The sequence below is a fragment of the Thamnophis sirtalis genome, unplaced genomic scaffold (assembly GCF_051295495.1).
Source record: "Thamnophis sirtalis isolate CommonGarterSnake01/CBP01778 unplaced genomic scaffold, rThaSir2_p1.2 scaffold_6, whole genome shotgun sequence".
Taxonomy (NCBI): Eukaryota; Metazoa; Chordata; class Lepidosauria; order Squamata; family Natricidae; genus Thamnophis; species Thamnophis sirtalis.
Window position 1 is genome coordinate 97,774,430 of NW_028261386.1, and position 16,818 is coordinate 97,791,247.

The 16,818-nt window shown below is 37.9% G+C and overlaps 2 protein-coding genes across 2 annotated transcripts in view; one reads left to right on the forward strand and one right to left on the reverse strand.

Moving 5' to 3' along the window:
* The first annotated feature begins 2,932 nt into the window (after positions 1 to 2,932).
* HDDC2 (HD domain containing 2) lies at positions 2,933 to 11,284 on the forward strand. Its single transcript, XM_014065343.2, has 6 exons — positions 2,933 to 3,029; positions 5,108 to 5,229; positions 7,015 to 7,117; positions 7,849 to 7,917; positions 9,887 to 10,025; positions 11,132 to 11,284. Exons 1-6 carry the CDS (start codon positions 2,985 to 2,987, stop codon positions 11,227 to 11,229), a joined length of 576 nt encoding a protein of 191 aa, XP_013920818.1. The 5' UTR covers positions 2,933 to 2,984; the 3' UTR covers positions 11,230 to 11,284.
* Positions 11,285 to 11,819: 535 nt separating this feature from the next.
* Positions 11,820 to 16,818, reverse strand: part of TPD52L1 (TPD52 like 1) — a 28,601-nt gene continuing 23,602 nt past the window's right edge. The window contains exons 5-8 of the mRNA XM_087718530.1: positions 16,650 to 16,664; positions 15,150 to 15,188; positions 14,111 to 14,171; positions 11,820 to 12,905 (exon numbers count right to left, since the gene is read on the reverse strand). Coding sequence (XP_087574656.1) covers positions 12,774 to 12,905; positions 14,111 to 14,171; positions 15,150 to 15,188; positions 16,650 to 16,664 — 247 coding nt within the window. The 3' untranslated portion in view covers positions 11,820 to 12,773. The remainder of the gene's footprint in view (positions 12,906 to 14,110; positions 14,172 to 15,149; positions 15,189 to 16,649; positions 16,665 to 16,818) is intronic.

Sequence of the window (16,818 nt, forward strand, 5' to 3'; positions counted from 1 at the left end):
CACTTTTTTTGCTAAGAGAAAAGTAGTTTAGGTGGCAGTGTGAGCGGTTGTTCCTGTGCATGTGGGTGGAGGGTTTGGGTGGATGGCAGCTGGTGCTTTTTGTCTGGATGTGTTGGATGTGGGTGAAGGCAGGTGAGGTGGTGAAGGGGAGTGAAATGTAGCTGTGAAACGAACAATTAAGCACGGGGAATTCATTGTGAAGCCTGAATCAGAAAAAGTGAAGCTGCAATTGTAATCGAGTGAAAGTGGTAAGAGCAAGACGCCACTCCTAGCTCTATCCGTAGCTATCTGACATGAAGCATGAGTGATTACATGCAAGTGCTGGTTTGGAAGGAATTACACAAAAGCGGATACTATATCTCCCTCTTTTGGAAACAAAGAAAATGATTTCAGCCAATTTTTCTTACCCTCAAACATCTTGCAAAAGTCTGTGTTGCGGCTCTTTTCTCCCAGATTTAGCTAAATTTGCTGTTACAAGAACTCAAAGACAGGTTCCTCATCTCCCCCCCCCCTCCTTTTTATTCTATTCTATCTAGAAGCGATGCCTTTTCCTTCAGAGAGGAGGCGCTCTCAGCCAGAATTAGCCAACGCGTTTTGGCCGACCAAGGGATTCTGTACCCCCGACAATGACGATGACGTTGCAAAAGGAACTCCAGAGGGCGCTTTAGTTCCAGCTTCAACTTCAGTGAAAATATTTGCTTACAGAGGCCGAGCTAAATGGGAATAAGGTGTTTAAACACATAAACACATCAACAGAAACAGACACATAACTTAAAACAACATAGGAACAATAAGTTCCATCATATATCATACAGCAGTTCCGTATCGGTTTCTTTGCAGTTAGTGTTTTCCCTTCTATACATTTCTATCTTGCATTCACGGTCCCCTTATTCGTTATCCATTTTTATGTACTATTCTATATTTATTTATACTTAGCTATTTATAATCAAATATTATTTACCTATATTGTGCTTTATATTTTTACTGTCATTTATTCTCTTACAATTATAGGTATACATTCAAATATCCAAATATCCAATGACACGGCCTGGCAAAATTGACCTTTTTCCTATCAAGGAAAGTATGCCACCCACACAGGAGAAACCTAGGTCTCCATTGGAACTAGCCGCAGAGGAAGAAGTATAATTGCAGGGCAGTGCCAACTCCTAACCTCCAAATCCAATGCTAATCCATGGCTGACTGTATTGGAAGCTGTGAAAAGATCCCCAGCTGACTATAATCTTGTTTTGCTGAACAACTGCGATCAGCCAACTGGAATCGACAAATGCATATAACAGAGTAAAATCATTATTCTTTTAAAGTGTTGCATGATTCTTTCTTATTGCAGCTATTTAAATATTGGATTCTATTTCCTAGTACCAAGGATGTTGGAAAATGAGTTGAATCATTACTCTTCACCCCAGAAGTAGGCTTCTTCAAAGTTAACATGCATAGAATTCTGGGGCTTAACAACAATTGAAAGGAACTTCAGAGAAGATTGTGTTGTTTTATATGACTCTATGTCATGTAATATATGTGGGTATATGCATAATTTTGTATTTATGTATTTATTTGTTTTGCATCTTTATGTAGTGTATATTGGAGGTGGTGACCCTTTGAGAGCTGTATGCAATGAAATTTCATTTTAATGCCAGTTAGTGTACAAAGTGACAATAAAGTTATTCTAAATTCTAAGATTGAAAAAATGCAGCTTCCCATTTTGAATCACAACAAGGTGGAAAGATGGGATTTTTTTGTGACTGTAGTTTTGGTGGTTTACTTTGTCTTGTAAACTGAGGCAATTGGTTTGAAATTGTTCATCATGGCCGTGTGTGCTTGTGCCTTCAAGCTAATTTTTGACTCCTGACAACTTTTTGGATAAGTTTACTTTGGCAAGATTGTTTTCAGAAATGATTTGCCATCGCCTGCTTCCTAGGGCTGAGAAGAAAATGATGGGCCCTACATCACCCAGCCTAAAGCCGGCTTAAAACTCAAGGTTTTTCATTTTCCTTAACCACTACGCCAAACTGACTCTCTTTACCACCTAGCATGTTGCCAAAATCCAATTGCTTGTGGTTTTTACGATAAACCGCAGCTAAGCAATCCATGCTTTCTAGTTTTAACATGAGGACCCTAAAAATATTTCCTTTCCTGTAGAGATTCTAAATCATCCTGGTTGTCCCAAAGATGCTTTTTCAGGAGGCAACTGGACTTTTTTTTTCTTTGAAGACATTTCGTCTCTCATCCAAGAAGCTTCTTCAGCTCTGACTGGATGGCAAGGAATAGAAGGATTTATTTTCCTTGCAGACAGCTAGTCATTTGCAACCTTTTGGAGGGTTGTTGGGAGTACTTGGAGGTTTATCTGTATCCTCATGGTCACCTTGGACTTTTGCTATACAATTTGGGATGAACATTCTTGGAATGGTGTGGGAGTAGGAATGGATTTCCAGAGAAAAAATAATTGCAGATTATAGGAACCAGGAGCACTACTCAAGTGACCCTGAGGACACAGATAAACCTCCAAGTGCTTCAACGACCCTAAAAGGAGGATGCAAATGACCAGCTGTCGGCAAGGAATATAAATTCTTCCATTCCACACTATCCTGTCAGAGCTGAAGAGGCTTCTTGGATGAGAAGTGAAACGTCTTCAAAGAAAAAACAAGAAAGTCCAGTTGCTTTCTAAAAAAGGACCTTTGGGATTTCCTCCTGCAGTTGTTTCTTTTTTTATTTTTTTTTACATTGCCGTTATGTACGCAACGCACATAGCGCGTACGTAAAGGAAACGGGCTCCCGCGACCCACCGTCTTTGACGAAGGAGAAGGCGGAGTCAAGCAACCGAGGCGTGGCAAGGAACTAAGTCAGTGGCCAGCGGATTGGAGCAAGTGGCCGGAAATCGCGCATAAACGGCGAGCGGATCCCGCCTCTTTCTCGGCCGCTGCCTGTTGTTGCTGCGCTCGGCCGCCGACGCTATTGCCGCAGACGCGATGGGGAATTTGCTACAGTTTCTGAAGTTGGTGGGGCAGCTGAAGGTGGGAAATCCGGGCGGAACGAGAGGGGTGGGTTGGGTATGTGTGTGGATTTTAGATGGAGGTGGTTCTCCCCGCTCGTGCTGGGCTTTCGTTGCCGGCTTCGTTTGCCGGTCCCTCCGCGGACCTGGCTGGCTTATTCCGGCTCCTTTCGGAAGCCCCTCTCCGCTCTTCGTGGATCCGAAGCCGGGTCTTTTGGGGCGTAGGACGCGCACGATAAGCGGGGCCTCGGGAAGGGCTTACAAGGCTGCCATCCCAGCCAGACGATCCGAGCGTTCCTGCGGAGGAAAGGATCGGCTTATCCGTGGCCTTCAGTGCCTGTTGGAAGGCGAGTCGTTAAGATCCAAGCGCCCGAAATACATTCGTTTATTTCGGGTTTAAGATTTTAGTTCTTCATCAAATTCGCCTGGCTTCCCAGCACTCTTGAACGGCTCGGAACGGGAAATGGCAATAATGGCAATTAAAACGAAGAAAGATAGGAGGGATATTGCCATTTCGCTTTTAATCTGCTCGCTCAAACTGTTGTCCAAGGCAGCCTCTAATCTAGTTTTTTCTCCATGGCCACCTTTAATATGACAGATTAGGCTGAGAGACATAACTGGCTTTGCCCACTTGGTGAATTTCCATGGCTGGTGATGGATTTGAACCTGGCTCTTCCCAGATCTAATTCATTCAATAATGTAATTTTTCTGGAGGCCAGCAGTGTATGAGCTGGCACAAGCCACTTGTGTATTTAAAGGTGCTTTGACATGAATGGGTTCTGGGCATGAGGGGTTAGAGTGTTACTTAGAGTCCATGATGTGGTCATTATTAATCACTCACCACTATCAAACCATCCACTAAGGCTGAGTTACTATTACTATTAGTCTTCTCATCCCATCTCCTCCCACTTATGATTGCATGACTGTAATTTTGTTGCTTGTATCCTTACTATTTATATTCATATTGGTTGTTTCCTGATTGCTTATTTGTACCCTATGACTATCATTAAGTGTTGTACCTTATGATTCTTGACGAATGTATCTTGTCTTTTTATGTACACTGAGAGCATATGCACCAAAGACAAATTCCTTGTGTGTCCAATCACACTTGGCCAATAAAGAATTCTATTCGATTATCTTTTTAGGCTGCTTGGACACCTCAGCTGTTGCTTATGATTTATATTTCGTGATTGCATTGTTTTTAAAAGTTATGAGCTACCCAGCATTTTTGTGAGATTGCTGCTATAAAAATTGAATAAATAAATACTGTTGTAGTGAAAAGAAAAACCTGCATAGATGTTTTTATGAAGTTGCCAAATCAATCAGAATAGAGTTGATTGGACGGGACCTTGGAGGTCTTCTAATCCAACCTCCTATTCAAGCAGGAGATCTTATACCATTTCAGACAAGTTTCTTCTTTAAAATTTCCAGTGATAAAGCACTCACAACTTCTGAAGGCAAGCTGTTCCATTGGTTAATTGTTCCACACTGTTAGGAAGTTTTTCCTCAATCCCAGATTGCTTCTTTCCTTGAATAGTTTCCATCCAATATTGCTATCATGTCACTCCTACGGTAGTCCTTTTCTCTAGACTAGCTAAACCCAAATCCTGCAATTATTCTTCATATGTTTTAGTCTCCAGGCCTTTGATCATCTTAGTTGCTTTTCTTTGCACTTTTCCCAAAGTCTCAACACCTTTTTTGTAACGTGGCAACCAAAACTGGATGCAATATTCCAGGTGTGGCTTACTAAAGTTTTATAAAACAGTGCTAATGCTTCACATAGTTTTGATTCTATGCTTCTGTTTATACAACTTAGAATTGTATTGGCTCCCCCCCCCCCCCGCTAGCTCATATTTAAGTGATCATCTACTAGGATTCCAAGGTCCCTCTCATAGAAGGACCTGTTTTTGAGCCAGGCTTCGCCTAATTGTCTAATATTGAAAACAACATGACCGGGTCCTTCTTTTTCCTTGTGTTTGAAAAAAAATTATCAGTATATATTTTTTCCAAAATATTTCTGAGGTACAATAGATGAACATGCTACCTGGAACATAGGTCTAATTCTCAATCTGGCTTTTCTGTTTCCTTTTTTGAAACCAGAGAGTACCTCGGACCGGATGGGTATACAGAAAGGTAAACAATCCAGAAAGTGTCTCAGATCACATGTACAGAATGGCAATTATGGCTATGGTTACTGAAGATAAAACTCTTAATAAAGATAGGTGAGTGGACCTTAAAATTAATTAAACAAATTGAATTTATATTTATTGAATTTATTTGCCATATTGTAAGGAAATGACTCTGGTTGGTTTCCAGCATTAAAACATTAAAATCCTAAGAAATATCTTTAAAACAATAAAAATAGAAATCCAAACAAGATAAAATATTGTTAAAATATGGGGTGGGAAGGAACAGGCCTTTTAAATTGCCTCTTAATTCAACCACCACCTCCAAAGTGATGCTCTCCTGTTAGGGTCCCAAGCCATCTGGCAGAACCAGGTCTTCAGATTCCTGCAGAAATACAAAAAACTAGGAGCCAATCTCATCTTGGGGTAAGATATTCAAAGGACAGAAGCCATGGCAAAGAAGACTCTTCTTCTGGACCCCACCAGCTAAAATTCCTTGACCAATGGGGCATGCCTTCTCTGCCAGTGTGGGTGGGGCGGACCAATCCCAGTGGATGAAATGGTTCTTTAAGTAATCTGGGCCCATGCCACACAGGGCTTTAAAAGTAATAACCAAAACCTTGAATTGTACCCAGAAACAAACCGGCAGCCAATAGCGATCACGGCTCAGTGATGTAACATGAGTCATCCTAGGAACCCCAAGAATTGCCCGTGACACTGCACTCTGCACCAATTGAAGCCTAATTGTGAAATAGCACTAATTGTTCAAATGAATGTTACCAATCATGCTGATGGTTGCACTATGTCTTGTGGCTATTGTTAAAATGCTCCTTCCCAAAAGTTGGTCATATTTGATCACATTGGCTTTGTTTTACAATGGGATGCATGTTGGATTACATTTTTAGATCTGCATAACTGATATAAAGCAGAATTCATTATGTTTTAGTTCTCTTTAAAAATGAGCATTGTTTGCAATATAAGGGTAGATTAATTGATTGATTACATTTATATTACATCACATGGGGACACAGTGGTTCATCTGTTAAAGACGTTGAGTTTATCAGCTGGAAAATTGACAGCCTGGGTTCAAGATCAAAGTATTGCACGACTGGGTGACCTCCCATTATTTGCCCCAGCTTCTGCCCACCTAGCAGTTTGAAAGCATGCAAATGCAAGTAGATAAATAGGTACCACTTCAATGGAAAGGTAACGGTTTTGTGCAGTTCAGTGCACCCCTGGCCACATAATCATGGAAATGTCTTCAGATGCCTCTCCTGTATGATTATTTCTTAATCAGTATTCTTTTCCCCTTTCTTCAAGGTCATTTTTCAGCTTCTAAAATGCAGTTAAAAGTGGAAAATCCAGAGGGAAGCCACTCCCAAGGGCCAGTGCTGCTACTGAAATTCAGTACCCCAAAACTACATCCCCTTCTTGTTTAGTTATCACAATCTGTTCCTTAAAATTAGAAGCAGAATGGTCACTAAGATAACACATGACAGAGAGACACTGAAGGTTACTGGTTAGTTGCTGTCCTTATTTAATAGATTAGAACCCTCTGACTAGCTAGTTTTCCTGTTTGAAACTGGCCAGACCTTAATCAGTTTCAGAGTGAGGGTTTTTGTTGTTAGGCCCTCAAAATGTTGTTACAAATGGTTGCATTAATCAAAGAATGGATTTTTAAAATTATTATTACTGGCATTTTTGGAACAAAGACTACTGTTAAAAGCTCTATTTATAAACCTTTGTATGACATTTTTTATTTCATTAAGGTATATGAAGATATGTTTTGTTGGAGAACTATATACGATTCACTAATATTCAGAGTACATTTTGCTGGTGGTGCTTCTCTGTTGCATATCTTTATACATATTTTCTATGCAGGTGCATTCGATTAGCTTTGGTTCATGATATGGCTGAATGCATAGTTGGTGACATTGCTCCTGCTGACAATATTTCCAAAGAAGAGAAACATCGGCAAGAAAAGGTCAGTATGGAGATGGGAGTAGTGTGATTGTCCGTAGCAGTTATCCCTGAACTGACATTCCCAAAACAACATTAAAAACACTTCTATAACATCTTTCTGGTATAGAACTTTTGATTGTTCAACTATTTGTGTTTATTTTCAACAATTATGATGAGTTGTTGTACATTTATGGGTAAATGGAGGGTTCTAATCTACTAGTTCTTCAATTACAACCATAATGAAACCTGCCCAGCAGAGTTATAAATTGTGGTGCTTCTTAACTGAGTCAAACACATGCTGGACCTGATTTTGTGACCTTTTTTGTGGTGGTCATTAAGCAAACCAATGGTTCCCTAGGGGCTGGAAGTCAATGCCAGTTTTCAGAACCATCATAAAGACGTGATCACGTGACAACAAGTGCTGCAAATAGCTGAATATGTGGTCATTTGCTGAGTAATGTACACAGAATCAGCCAGCTGTTGGAATTTCATAACCAAGTCATAAATACACCAGGGAGGTCCATTGTAACTATGAAAGACCACCAAGCAACTGGGTGTAAATCAGTGACTACTTGTTGTGATAAAAACCAAACTAACATCCCCTGGTCTTACCAATTTGAATAGCGATGCAATAGACTATGGCTCTAATTGATGTCCACAAGTAGAGAATAGGATAAAGGCATTTGTTAGCATTTCAATAAAAATTAGAGCATCTTGGAGATCTTGTTTTGTTTTTTCTTTCTTTCTTTTTAGGAAGCTATGAAACATTTGACCAGATTGCTGTCAGAGGATATGGGAAAAGAGATTTATGAACTCTGGGAAGTAAGTTTTCAGAAAATAAACTTATTGACATATTTTTTTCTTTTAAAAAAACATGTTAAAATATTTTTGCATTAAAGCCACCATCAATTTAAAAAAAATTCTCTACTGCTCATTAGAAGATTCAGGGTAATTGTCATACAGCTATGATCCATGATATTGGGAGTTAGAAAGCGGTTAGCAATTTGAAGTATACATACTTAACATGATCAGTATACCTTGTCCATTGAAGTGACCTCTTTCTTCGGTTTTTGCTTAACAGCTTCAGAAAGTGAATTATGTTTTTATGTTTGCATTAGAATATGTTTGTTTTAATTTGAGGAAATAATATTGTATTTCATGAAATAATGTGTGTAGTGGATAACAGGGAGCAGAATCCTTTTCATAAAAATTATTTATTACTTAAATTATACCCTTGTTTCAATCAACCAAATCTTTAGGGTCATAGAGAAGCATAGGAAGGGTAGAATACAAACAATTAGTAATTTTAAAAGCTGAGAAAAAAGTAAAATACACAAGGTTAAAAGAACATTTTAAATGATATGCATATATTCCCTACAGAAAGAGGAGGGGACAGGGGTAGAGAACCTATATTTTGCCAAGCTTTTGTTAATTTTAATTAACAAACCATTTTGTAGTCATTAAAATGGTTAACAGCGCAGATCTTTCATCATAGGCATCATGTATATATAGTCCTCAAGTTACAACTATTTATTTTCTGACCATTCAAAGTTATGATGGTGTTGAAAAAAACGACTTACAACCATCTTCCAACTTACCATTGCAGCATCCCTGCGGTCAGGTAATAGAAATTTGGATGCTTGGCAACTGGCATGTATTTGACAGTTGCAGTATCCTGGGGTCACATAATTGCCATTTACAACCTTCCCAGGGATCATAACAAGCGGAGTCAATGGGGGAAGCCAGGTTTGCTTAAGCAGTGTATAGGTCTAAGTGCTATTCCTATTTCCTTAATGACCACAGCAAAACATATCGTAAAATTGGGCTGTCTCACTTAGTGACTGTTATCTGTTAACGATGAAGGTTCTAGACCCAATTGTGCTCATAGGTCAAGGATTACTTGTAATGAAAGTACTTTGCAATTTCAGACACTTTTCAAGAGCAGCACAATACAGTAGTTTGGTCAGATTGTATCCCAGACATAAGGTGGCTTAGAAAAGTAAATATGCAAATCACAGCCACAATCTGCATATGACCACTGGAGGTCAAGAACCATTCAAAAGACACAAATGGAATGCCGTTTCATTCAGAAAAAGCTTCAGCTTAGTCCCAGAGTGAAGCTTTCTCCTTACCATCAACACCTCTAGTTTCTCTGAATTTAACTTGAACTTGTTCCTTCTCATTTAGCCCATTATTCAGGTGAGGCAATATCCCACAGTACTGATGGCTTGGGAAGAGCAATGGCATTGTGCATCTGTTAAACAGTATGCATGTGGATGAATAAACTTAAGATTCACTCAAAACAGGCCACGTTTGTTTAGGAAGATTTCTTATGCTGCATGTGGAGAATTACAATTTTAACAAAGGTGAAGCAAGATATCTCTCTAGCAACGAAAGAGAGTTCTCAAAGCGCGTAGTTTCCATGTGAACTAAGGGAAGAAAGGCACTCTGCTGGAAAAGTACCAGAAGGGAGGAAAGAAATGCTTTGAGTAATCCGGTGAGTGGGCACTGTAGTCCTTGGAAGCCGCTGCATAGAAGGAACATTCTGTGTAGGTCACCTTGATTGTTCTGGAACTCAAACTTAACCTTTGCATTGGGAAGGTATGTTTAGATGTGTGAAGGAAGAGAATATATAGTTTAGAGTCTCTTAGATCAGAAAATGAACAATACAGAATATAAACCTGCATTTGTTTCTACATGTCTGAGTTGCTAGAAAAAGTAATGCTGGGAATGACTTACAGACCCCAGTGTGACAGGATGAACTCCTTTTCCATTATATAATTCTCTTCAGGAATATGAACATCAGTCTACTGCAGAAGCAAAATTTGTAAAACAGCTGGACCAATGTGAAATGATTATTCAAGCTTTAGAGTATGAAGAGTTAGAGAAAAGACCTGGGAGATTACAAGACTTTTATGATACTACTGCTGGTAAATATCCTTTCCTTTAAACAAGTTTATGTTTATGACTCATGAGACAAAACAAATGCTTCTTTACTGAGGGATGACACTGCAGGATGCCGTTCGCCTTTCTTTCTGGTGCAGAGCTAGCTCGTCCCCTGTGGCGCAGCTTGGAAAGTGCACAAATGTGAACCAAACAGGGCCAGCAGTCTTCGGCAGCCAAACTACTAGTATGTATTAGCATTGTAGTCTCCCAGCTAATGTAACATTGTCATACACTTCATAAAGTAAAGATGTGATATTAATTTAAAACAGATGACTGGGATCCCCATGATTGCCTTTTCAAAGTGTTCTGGTATCAAAATTTCTCAAACTAGAAGCTGATAGCACCAAGATGGAAAAGGGAAGGAGTTGGACTGTCCTTCCGGGGGCTGCTCCCTTTTGCTGACTGGAAAAAAGATTTGTTGTTTTGGCCTCTGGAAACCTATTGGGATCAGAGGGTTATTCATAGCCTAAATTTTGTAGAAGTCTAGTTACTTGTACATTTTCCAAGAAATTAAATTTTGGTTGTAGCATCTTGTCCTTCAAGAAATGGATCCATCCATTAAAGTCTTTGACATGAAGTTGCAAGACATTCTAGTTAGAATTTTTCAAAGACACAAGCTGCTGCCAACAACCATTTCTATGATGGTTCGTGCCCTTGTTTTCCATGACTTTGCCTTGTCTACTTGTATTTTGGAAGGCTAGCAAGAAAGCTGTCAATTTGTGTAGCTCTCCGTGATGTTGATTTCAGAGGCAAAAGACATTTAAAAGCCCAGCCAATTGTGTTGATGTGTTATGGATTTGATTCTCCTCTCATCTGATCTGATTTCAGGTAGCAGATTAAGGCAATAACACAACATAGCTGCCTAGCATTTTTTCAACATTCCAACCTTTATTGTAATTTTAGGATGAAATACCTCAGCTTAGAAAATGGAACCAGTCTAGGCAAACAAATAAGTACCAAATATTAAAGCTTACATAATGTAGTGACACAGTTCTTGTAGAGAAAATTATAGTTACCAGAGTTGCTGCCATAATCTTGTACTTAGCCTATTTGAAGAGTATGTAAACTAACTAAAATCTTTTTTCTGCAGGAAAATTTAGTCACCCAGAAATAGTCCAGCTTGTATCTTCGATAAATAAAGAAAGAAATGCAAATATAGCTGCGGAAAACAGTGATCCTCCAACTTGAATCACGTTTGAAATGTGCTTAGCTGGATCTAAAATAAATTATTTTATGATTTGAACGTGTGTGTGTGATCTTGTGGTATAATATACATAAAGACTGTTGGTTTATCAAATAATTTGTAGAAAATGTAGGCAGTGAAATGAATGAGGCTGTGATATGGAACAGGAAGGCAAATATTTTTTTAAGTATTGGAGTCAAAAAATTAAAGTGGCTGCTTTAAAAGCACAGTTGGAGTTTTATAGGAAGCAACTAGTACCTAGAATATTCAGTAACAAATTAAAATTGGACACAGTATTAACCACTTTGTTACTTCCATCTTAGACTCTCTGCACAGCAAAAGTCTGTATTAAGTGAGAAAACACGTTCACCATTTGGGCAGTTCCAATTATTGAATTTCAAACACGAAAACCCAAATGATTAAACCATGTGTCAACTTTTTGGTCTGCTTCCCTGAACATTTGCAATAGAAACAGTAACCTTCTTTAAATGAACCACATAACCCAGCAAGATAGGAAGACAAAAGTGAAACAGGAAAAAAAAAGCTGTTTGTGTCCCACTCTACATAACTTATAAACACAAACAATTCAAATTGCTTAATGCTGCATAAATGTAATTGAGCTCCATATTTTTTAGATATGTTTTTTACCAAGTTCAGCAGTCATAAATTACAAGTTATTATATTTATTTAACATACTTTAAAGATCCAGCCCTAAAGTAAGAATTGAAATTTTAAATATTTTCTTTAAAAAGTATAAATATGCTGGGGTCTTTTAGATAGGCACACTTATTTTACTCCAACTGAAAAGAGAAAAATGTTATTACCGTACAATTCAAACAATTGCAGGCAAGAATGGATATAATATGGCTCAGATTATTATCAGATTAAATCTCCACATGTTTGCAAGGAATTGGAACTGTTTATATACACCAAATTTTTTACTGGTTGACTATTTCAAAATTATCTTTTTTTTTCTTTTATTATTTCCTCACTACTTTGTACTAAAGCCATGTGTATCATTGCTTCTTTAGACAGAAATCTTTGCAACATAATTGTTTTTGGTTCCAATGCTTATCCCAATGGCACATATAATAATAAAGAGGTTGGTTTTCTTTTAACAGTCATAAACGCACATACACAGAAAGCAGACAAAAACAGCATTGTTTATAGCAAGAGAAATAGAATAGGTAATAGCTTGAACAATAATAACCTCAGCTTATTTTCTGAAATTCATTATAAAAACATGCATGGACAAATTTCTTAAGATAATACATGCCATTTTAAATATTGACACAATTGTATAGCAGTAACAATGTAAAATCACTTATAAGCATAAATAGAATAAAATGGGTAATATAGAAGGACAGCTAGCAGTTATTTCTGCAGCAATAGTTGCCATTTGGTTGCATCCCTGCCGATTTCTCTGCCTAGTATTGTCTATCTAGGTATATTCTCAATGCAGTCCTACAACTTCATACTCAGCCGTGGAGAGAAAAGAAACATTTTATGTATCAGTCATATGCAAACAGCAGGGCAAAGAAACCCTCACCTAGCAATGGAGCTCCTCTTCAGTTTCGGAAAGTCGGCTGCCCATAATGGGACTCCTAGCACTGGCATTGGCCGCAGAGCTAAGAACTTCTTCAAAGTTTCCTCCAGGGTGAGGTGTACCTCCAACTTTTGTCTGGAAATAATAAAACCATTTTTTTTTTTTTGCTAAAATCAATAATTTCATCTTCGTCCCTCTGGACTGTTTACATATTTTGACTTCCATACCATGAACTATTTGGCACCCTTGCATAGTAACTCATTCTATCTTTTGATTGACCCTGCTCACAAAGCAGCAAGTGAGGCAGGACTTGTTTAACATGCAATAAGCTTATGCCAGAGCAAAATTTTATTAGGAGCTTATTCGTGTCGACAAATAGACAAGCTTTGTGTGATATAATTGTGACCATTTATATTAAAAATTAGGTATTTTGAAGTGCAGTACAGAAGTTCCTTGATTCAAGATAGCTCTTACTTGAGTCTTACTTGAGACTGCCTTCTGCCAATTACCTCCCTGCGACCAATTAGATCTCATAGATTGGGCCTCCTCCGAGTTCCATCTGCCAGCCAGTGCCGGCTGGCAATTACAAGGAGGAGAGCCTTCTCAGTAGTAGCTCTGACCCTTTGGAACGATCTCCCCGTGGAGATTCGTACCCTCACCACCGTCCAGGCCTTCCGCACAGCCCTTAAGACCTGGCTAGCCCGTCAGGCCTGGGGACAAAGATAATTGCCCCCTCCCGAATGATGAATGAATGTTGCTCATTATTTTATTCTATGTTTGTCTGCGTCACTGTTTGTATATCCCCCCCCCCTTGATTTTATGTAAGCCGCCCTGAGTCCCCTCAGGGAAAAGGGCGGCCTATAAATGTTAATAAAATTTCTAAACTTCTAAACTTCTTAAATGCAAAGTTGGTTATGAATTCATCCTCTTTCCTTCACAGAGATTTAATGTTACATTTTGGAAAAATTAATACCATGCAGAAACAAGGAACCTATCTGAGTAACAGAAATTACCAGGAACCCTGGGGGAAAAAATGTGCATGACCTGGCCACAGATCTGAGTTGTATTGAACTAAGATCTGAGTTCTATTGAACTAAGTTCTGTTGATCTAAGTTCTATTGAAAGTATGACTTGCTCCTGAACCAAGCATTACAACTTATAAACAACCCTCTGGGATTAAAAATGCAAATTAAAAATATTTCACAGAAGGAACCCTATGAGCATCTAGTTTGCTTATAACACAAGCGCTAACAATGACTTAACTGAGCAACTTTTCACAAGGTTTTTCTTAGGGTTTACCTGGCTCTCCTAATCCCTTTTCCCTTTGTTCTTATCCCTACCTTAATGCTCGTAACAGTGGTCTCAACCTTTTCTTCAAAGGATTTGAATGTAGGAGAATTCCTTAAAAGGATAAAACAAACAGCAGTATTTGTTACTACTTAATCTTGTTCATTTCCTTAGTCAATATTTAAAAGTTTAAAGTACCCCATTTAGAAGAAAAGTGCAGTATGCTTACACGGGGCACCAAGAATGACATACATGAATTATTCTGAAATACTTGGACATCTATTTAACCCACATCACCATACAAGTTCTTTATGGCCATATTATTCCAGATAGCATTTTTCCAGAAGAAGGAAGATACTTGATACAAATCTATGGGAATTTGGTTTGGACTGAGACTTTGTATTGGAGATATTCAGAGGGTATTGTTTTTCTATTCTTTGCACAGGAACAAACACTTCATTTGGAAGGCTGATGCCATAAGAGAGAAACTTTAATTCAATGGTATAAAATAATAAAATGTTTAAAATTGATTCAAATCCTTTTTGCAGAGCATTCACTTCTGGCATTGTTCTGGTAGAATTAGATTGTTGATGTGAAAGTACTGTGGCATGTAGGCAATGTTGTAGATGAAACCGAAACACAGACACTCTAGCCAGGAATTAGAATCAAGTTTATTTCTGAATTAAAACGATCTGACTGGGACTTTGGCCTTAGAAAGTTTGAGAATAAAGAATAAGATAGAAAATGTAATGTCTGCCCTTCCCCTCAAGGATGTGTCCCATTTTCTTTAAATACAACATACATTGAGTACAAATAAATGTTTTCAGGTACTGCTAAAATAAGGAATGTTTTCCATTCTCCATCAATTACTGCTACTATTCAGTGCAATACTCCTTTGCAAATAAGTTTCTATCTCAGCTAAACAAGAGGGTCTCTTAATGACTCCAAGCCTGACACATTCTCTTTAATCAAGCATGTATCAGAAAAAATGGAAAATACAGTTATGCAAAACATTTCTAATATTCAGTATAAAGGTTGTAGGATTAAATATTTTTCTAATTACAGTACCATTGGATATATAACCATAGTTACCTCATAGCAGGCATACTCATGGAATGGCAGATAGAATACCTGCTTTGCAAAAGCATGAAAAAGAAGAGAAAATACAAAGCAATTACAGGTTTGCAGCTATATTGATTTCACATTAATCACATCTAGCAGTAGACTATTGTAGTTTATATTCTAAGAGCTTGCTCATTGATGAAGTGCTACTTTGGAATCTCACTAAAATACAACACTCCACTGTCAGACTCTAATGGAAAATCTTCTGTGGTGACACTTTAAATCTACTTCATTTGGCTTTAATTGATGGACTATAGCTAGATGGGGTTAGTACAGTATAACATTCTAATTGTGCTATCAGTAGTAGTCTAGGGACTGCCAATAACAACAGCAGGAAGGAAGGGAATGATTAAGATACTAACGAGAAGAAGAACAATAGTTCTAAACCAGGAAATACTTTATTCACTTGCATTCAATTGTTTAAGGCTGATAATGCATTACTTCTAAGATAAGATGAATAAGTCTTAGGTTAATGGTTGCCTTTAATAAACACAGTCTTTTAGGGAACTGAAAAGTAAAACTCTTGTCTCTAAAAGGGCTTTAAAGATCCTGCTACCTGAATTTTTATCTATGTCTATGAAAGTTCATGTAGTCTTTTGTCAAATGGGAGGAAGAGGAATAGGAGAAGGAGGAACACTTCTTGTGTCTAACCCTCTTTTTAAAAACACCGCAACAATAAGGCGCAGACAGAAGATAGAAAGCTACCTCCTATTTAAATCAATACAAGTTGGCCACATCTTGCTCATAAATATTCTAAAAATGGGAAACAGGACAGATTTAGAGCTAACTCAATTGTTTCCATTTTTCAGAAAGAAACCACCTTTCAGGCAGCTGGAAAGTGCCAAGCTATAATTGAGAGCATCATGGATATTTATACTTAGACCAATACATCCCTGTTTACTTTGGAAGTGCTACTTATAGTTTAAAGTTTTAGATTTTCATAAGTAACATATCATATTAGCAACTTCCTCAATAATGTTTGCAGGTATTTTTTCCAGTCTTTAGCAATCTCTATACTGTTTAATCTAGCTATATATTCAAAAAATATTTTAGTTAGAGTAATAACCTCCCTCCTTAAAGGAGGGAAAACATTGTTAAAAGAAGAAACACTGCCAAATATTTATAGTATGTATGTACCGAGTAAGCCAACTTGCATTTTTCATGGTATTTTGGTTCAACAAGTTAGGATATGTTTATCTGCAGGTGGATTTATCCACAAGTATGTATGGGAAATATGGTGTGTTTTAAAAAGTATTACTACATATACTCATGGATAAGTTTATCCACAGATAAGCCAAAGCAATTTTGGGGGTATATTTTGGCACCTAAAATTCTTGGTTTATCCATTGATATATATGGCATTCTTCATATAATTTCAAAGTTTCCTGAATGCACAATTGATGGCTTAGAAATAAGAAACTGAGAGACAGAGAGAAAACAAGAAGTAGTAGCAACATAAAGTCACCTTACCCAAGGGAATGTGACCTGGATCAGTAGCATAAGGAAAAATCAGGAAGAATTAAGCATTGGTATATAGTTATGGAAGTGCTTTCAAAACCCAGCATAGTCTATTCAGTGCCAAGAAAGATTGAACAATATTTACAGTATTTTTCATGACCAGAAAGCATGTGAAAATGGT